Source organism: Thunnus albacares, chromosome 20 (genome assembly GCF_914725855.1).
Source record: "Thunnus albacares chromosome 20, fThuAlb1.1, whole genome shotgun sequence".
Classification (NCBI taxonomy): Eukaryota; Metazoa; Chordata; class Actinopteri; order Scombriformes; family Scombridae; genus Thunnus; species Thunnus albacares.
In genome coordinates this window covers 18,381,863-18,388,152 of record NC_058125.1, presented here as the reverse complement: position 1 = coordinate 18,388,152, position 6,290 = coordinate 18,381,863, and the positions used below count along the sequence as shown (strand labels likewise).

General features: G+C 44.4%; 1 protein-coding gene across 1 annotated transcript; it reads left to right on the top strand.

Annotated features, from left to right (window-relative positions):
* Positions 1-544: 544 nt before the first annotated feature.
* kcng3 (potassium voltage-gated channel, subfamily G, member 3) lies at positions 545-5,325 on the top strand. Its single transcript, XM_044337873.1, has 2 exons — positions 545-1,450; positions 3,060-5,325. Exons 1-2 carry the CDS (start codon positions 825-827, stop codon positions 3,700-3,702), a joined length of 1,269 nt encoding a protein of 422 aa, XP_044193808.1. The 5' UTR covers positions 545-824; the 3' UTR covers positions 3,703-5,325.
* Positions 5,326-6,290: the final 965 nt, after the last annotated feature.

Below are 6,290 nucleotides of genomic sequence, written 5' to 3'. Positions count from 1 at the left end.
GAGGGGGACCGCGCACGCGCAAACACAGGCACCCACACACACACACGCACACACACATATACACACGCGCGCACACACCTTTAAGTCATCATTTATAATATTTGAAAAAAACAAGGTATTTTATTCTAAATGCAATAATAATATCATGATGTTAGAGATAAAGTATTTGCAATGCAACCATACGATAAGGGTTAATATTATAGAAACAGGGATAAGGAAGAAGTTAATTGTTTCCTAATAAACGTATCATAAGCATAATAAAATATATAATTATCATAATTAACATAATAATAAGTAAAGTAATAAATTACTTTTGATGCAACTGAACAACTTTGCGTACAAAAGTTTATTACAGTTATTTTATTCATGTTTGTGTTTGAAGTGTTTGTGTGCGAGTTAAGCGAAGGGGGGAAAGTGTGAGAACCACCCATAAAAATATTTGTAGCTATTGTTTTATATCTATGGAGGCAGCATCCACATTGGAGATACATGTGCGTAAAACTACACTCACGAGTGTTTCTCGTTTCGTGCGTGCGTCCGCGTGCACGCGCGCGCATGTGACATCACTACTGGGATTGGCTCGCCCTCACTGGGGTGGAGAGTCTCCTCCACAGGCTACAGTGGGAGACGAAGAGGAGAGTGAGGGACAGGAGGAATAGTTTCCATCAGCCACGGAGCTCAGCGCAGGGGCCACCTCCACTCAGAGCGAACCACGCCCGGGGACAGGGGGAGACTGAGGGCCCCCCTCCACCCCAACTGTCCAAACTCCTGGAGGGAGGGATGGACTGTGAAGAGGAGTTTTAGTGAGGTTACAGGTTGACAAGATGAAGTTCGGGAAGAGCATCTGTGTGCTCAATGTAGGGGGAACCCGGTACGCCTTCACCCGTGAGGTGATCAGGGATTTCCCTCTCCGGCGCGTCAGTCGCCTGCATGCCTGCGCAACCGAGAAAGAGGTTCTTGAACTATGCGATGACTACGACCGGGATCGGAATGAGTTTTTCTTCGACCGCCATGCGCAGGCTTTCTTGTTCATTATGCTATATGTGCGCTCCGGCAAACTCCGCTTTGTCCCTGGAGTGTGTGAGCTGTCCTTCTACACAGAGATGCTCTACTGGGGGCTGGAGAGCGCGCACTTGGACTCCTGCTGCCAGAAACGCCTGGACGACAGGATGTCCGAGATCGGACTGGACAGTCTGTCTGAGGAGGACATCAGAGTATCGTCGGATGAGTCCCAGAATCCGAGCGAGCCGGTACAACGGACTGAGCTCACCGGTCGCGCTAGATGGCTTGAGCTGATACGCAAAACATTCGAGGAGCCAGACTCTTCGCTTGCGGCGCAGGTTTTGGCTTCAGTGTCCGTGATCTTTGTGATCGTCTCTATGATCATGCTGTGTGCCAGCACTCTGCCGGACTGGGATACAGCCAAGAGAAATACTGTGGAGGAGCACAGGTAGGCGAGAGTCAGGGTCACTTAAGTTTAGAGGAATATGAGCCCGAAGAACCCCTTCATCAGGATGCGCCTGTAATTAAATAAGTTTAGGCGCAAGGTGTGTGGATGTCCTAGAGAAGAGAGACTGTGCTGGTCTGGTGCGTAAAAGCGAGTAGTAAACTCATGTCATGAGCTCAGTAGACTAAATCATACGTTTTTGAGATGATAAATATCTCTCCTCTCGTAAACACCTGGGAATAGCACCTGCATGCGTTCAACGCAGTAAACATTGCGCATCCAAAGGGGTGATGGATGGAGGCTTTTGTCACATCCCAGCTGTTTGAGTCCAAATGTAATGTTTTAGTCTTTATCACTATAAGAAAGGGTCAAAGATCAACAGATTAACAGGGGCAGTGTGCTTATGGATAAGTATCAGTAGATGCAGAAGAAATCGTCCTTGTGTTTGGTGACTTGAACCCCCCAGAGGTCACACAATGACAAGTTACATTAGGCAAATTAAACACCAGGATCCTCACATGAAAGACAAGCTCACAAGGAGGCCAATTACCAATCCATATTATCTACAAAAAGGGTCATGTTAATTATTACACAGGAAGCCCTCCCTCTGCTCTGTCTTCCTCCTGACTCTCTTCCCTCCTCTCCTTCGCTCCCCTCCTCACCCTTAATTTGAATATCTTTATTGGCTCGGTTAGTTGACATTGCACAGTACACAAGAAAGACAAACATATCAGATAACTGACAGATTGACAATATTCCAGTAGGTAATGAATTGAAAGAACATGGTGTACTGAGGGATTATAAATTAGGCAAACCAAACAACACTGAATGAAGCCACTCACAGGAATCACTGGCTATCTTTTCCACGTTTTCCATTTTAGCTTCAGATTGTGTCAAAGGATAAAAAGTGCACTTTTGTCTCCACATTATCTCGGCCGCATCTAATCCTTGGATGTCCCCCCGCAGACAGACTGTCCCCTCTAGGAAGCCTGAGGCGGCCTTTCTCTATATAAGGCTGGATTCTGTTCACTGTACCTAGTTTTGAGTTTTGGATCAGTTACAGTGGTTAGGTAATCAGATAAGTGTGTAGTTTATACATGGGGTCAAAAGGATTCCAATTTCATTTCATCCCAGTAGATGATGCAATTCTCTCAGTTGCTCTATAATTTGCTTTGGTCTAATTGTGCTGATGTAGTTATCCTTAGGCTCTGTGGTGTTTGTGCTCAACCTTGACTGGCTCTATGTCAAATACAAGCACCACCTGACTCTAATTCATTTTGATTGGCTTTGCTGTGCTAATCAATGGGGTAATTGTGTCTCTCTCTCTTTGAAGGTTTTCAATCCCTCCCTCTGTGCAGTTTCCTGGCAGTTTTCTTGTCTTCCGTCCATATTGTACTATATATCTTTCCCCCCGTGTTTGCTCGTGTCAACCCTGAATTGCGTCACATCTTCCTTGTTTCCCATAATTTATTTAAACTCTGCTTTGCTTCCCTCTCCCCCACATTTACTGATTGTCAAACAGCATCTCATATCATCTTTATCTCTCTGTACGTCCCCTGTCATTTCCTGTTTACAGTCTGTCACACTCATATTTCTCCTCTCTGTTTTGTAGGATAGTGGAGGCCGTTTGCATTGGCTGGTTTACAGCAGAGTGCACAGTGCGCTTTCTGGTGGCCAGAGACAAGTGGGACTTCCTCCGCCGGCCGCTGAACATCATTGATGTGATTGCCATCACACCCTACTATGTCACCATGGTGATGGCCGGAGCAGGGATGCCGGGTGCGGGGCTCGGGGTTGCTGGGGTAATACTTCGGGTGCTGAGGATGATGCGAGTCTTCTGGCTCATGAAGCTGGCCAGACACTTCCTGGGGCTGCAGACACTGGGGCTGACGCTCAGGCGCTGCTACCGGGAGATGGTCATGCTGATGGTGTTTGTCTTCGTCGCCATGGCGATATACAGCGCTCTGGCCCAGCTGCTGGAGCACGGCTTGGATTTGGGCACGCAGAACCCGGATTACGCCAGCATCCCTGCCGCCGCCTGGTGGGTCATCATCTCCATGACGACAGTTGGGTACGGGGATGTGTACCCTGTGACAGTTGGGGGACGGGTGCTCGGGGGCATGTGTGTAGTGAGTGGCATTGTTCTACTTGCGCTGCCCATTACATTCATCTACCACAGTTTTGTACAGTGCTACCATGAACTCAAACTCCGCTCTGCCAGATACGCTCGCAGCCTGTCAACAGAGATACTGTAATGACCATTTATACCAAACACCTATGGCCCCCGGCTACATCAGAAAGGAACTCTACAAACCAGAAGAGCTGCTGATGCCCCTTGTGAAATGATGCTCAACTCTGCTCTGCCCTGTTTCCTGCCTGAGCTGCATCTGTTGGCCCGTGTAATTCCTGCCTGTTGTGTTGATGATCTCCAATCATCATCTTCAATCAGCATGCTGTGCGCGCGTCTCCTTAACAACACCATTTGGACAGAAGAATAGGAATACGCAAATAATTATTTATTAAACACACACAGGAGCAGTCAATCCAGATTCGACAGTGGCTGCTGTTTACACTGTATTTCCATGGTTACAACATTGGCAGAGACGACTGCTTTTTTGTATGTTGCATCAAGTGCTGTGTGTGTGTGTGTGTGTCTTTGTCTGGCCATCACTTTGTCTAAGCTTCTCACCCAGATGGTACCAGTTACACAAGATTGATATGTGACCTAGATACATTCTGTTAAACCTATGAAATATAAAGAAGGAGTGAACAAGTGAGTGCAAAGTGGAGATGGAGAAGGGGTACACAGAGGGCTTATTGTGTAGGAGTGGCTTAAACCTGATAATGAAATATGGATACAGGTCAACAAGGTGTACAAGGTGTCAGACAAATAAAGGGTTGACGGATATGACAGGGCAGATGGAGTGTGAAACGGGAGGATAAAAGACGACGGGACGAAATGACAGACGACAGAATATGAACAAGCTGGAGCACAAAGACTGAATAGATGGAGTGTGTGTTCTCCATTTGTGAGAGAATGCAAGGCATCTTGTATTTCTGCGTCTCCAAGGCAACCTCATCCTCCAACATGTCAATCATAACGTGCACACACAAATAGGCCACATACACGCACATGTCCATGCTGGCACGCAGCATTTTTTGTGATTACTGGGAATATGACATCACAGGATTAGTTTAAAATTGCCACAAAAAAAAAAAAGAAAACCAAGAGAGGAAACAGAAATGAACAGTAGAGGCTGTCACAGATGATGGTTCTGACATTCGGTGAATGAGATGTTTCCACTGTCCAAGGTTTGCCAAGAGACACGTGATCCAAACAAACAAGTCAACACCTCTCCCACACAACAGTCTTTCTCTGCATCTTCTCTCATCTTCCTCCTGTTGCCATCAACCATCCTCTTTTTACACACCATGCACACACACACACACACACACACACACACACACACACACACACATATCAAGCTCTTTCCCTTCTGTTGCAAAGGAAATTAAACAATGAATGAGTATGTTCATTATCAGTCTGTCCTCAACTTTAAAGTCAAAATTTGGTATTTCATCATGAATTTTTGCGGTGTGTATTATAAACAGTACATGTCTCAATATCCTCGTCTTTGTAGTACCAACATGCTTTTTAAATAGTTTAACTGCCTCAAAAAATTAAAGATAATCAGTATTTTATTACCTACTGGTGAAAACACATAATTTTGAACTCATGTATAGCTTATAGCCAAGTGAATTTAGGCCAGGCCTGATTGAAATCATCAATCAAAACTTTTTCATCAGTAGTCTATGGACTTGTAATTAATGTGACCGATGTGCAAGTTTTTATAATAAAATGATTCTGTGTAAAATGTCTGCGAATGTGTAATCGCTTTTTACAAATCAAACTGTACCATAAAAATTGTCAAATTTAAGTGCTGTGACCTCAGAGGCATTGGGCTCCATCATCTGCTTTTCACAGTGTTTGAATATTAATCTTCAGGTTTTTCACATCACTTATTCCTTTTAAGTCCCCCTCCGACTCAAAAATTTGTTTTGCTCACCTCAGTTGGATGTTTGAGCTTCACTATGCAGAACGATGTACGTGCAAGAGTTTGACACCAGAAGACCGTTTTCACCTTCATCTGCTGAGAGTGGAAAGTTTCTCTGCACTTGCTGAAAATCTGAGTTAAAGGCACGATTTGTGACATCACAACTAGCTCGGAAGCCAATTGTGGTCCAATATGAAACTTACACAAGTGTGATGTGGAAACTTGAAGCCTCCAGTGCACAAACACTGAGAATGAACTTTACAATGAAGTAGAAGACATTCAGCCTGATCACCAGAATAAAACGTTGGCATTGTACATTTCTGCAAACCACAGATACGTTGGATATCTACATTTCCAAAATATGTTTATCAACATCTCCAGAATACATATTATATTAACATTTCTAAAGTGACGTAGCTCACATGACATCTATATGAGCTGACTTTCGTATTAGGAGGAGGAGGGGTCAGAGGATGGCTGGGAAAGTTGTTGGCAGAAAGTTGGAAATCAGCAGATTTTGTTTGAGACCACCTCAAAATCAATCCCTGCTTCCCACTTCAATTTGCAGCCATTTTTATTTTATTTTATAGTTTTATTTTAATCCAAACCATGATCTTTCCGTAACCCTAACCAAGTGGTTTTTAAACCTAACCAGACCTTAACCACAGCGTTGTCATCATAAAACATCATAATTCAACTGACAACAGCCAACATTGAAATGTAAACATTCAACATATCTGTGGTTTGCAGAAACGTACAATGCCAACATTTTATTCTGGCGATTGGGT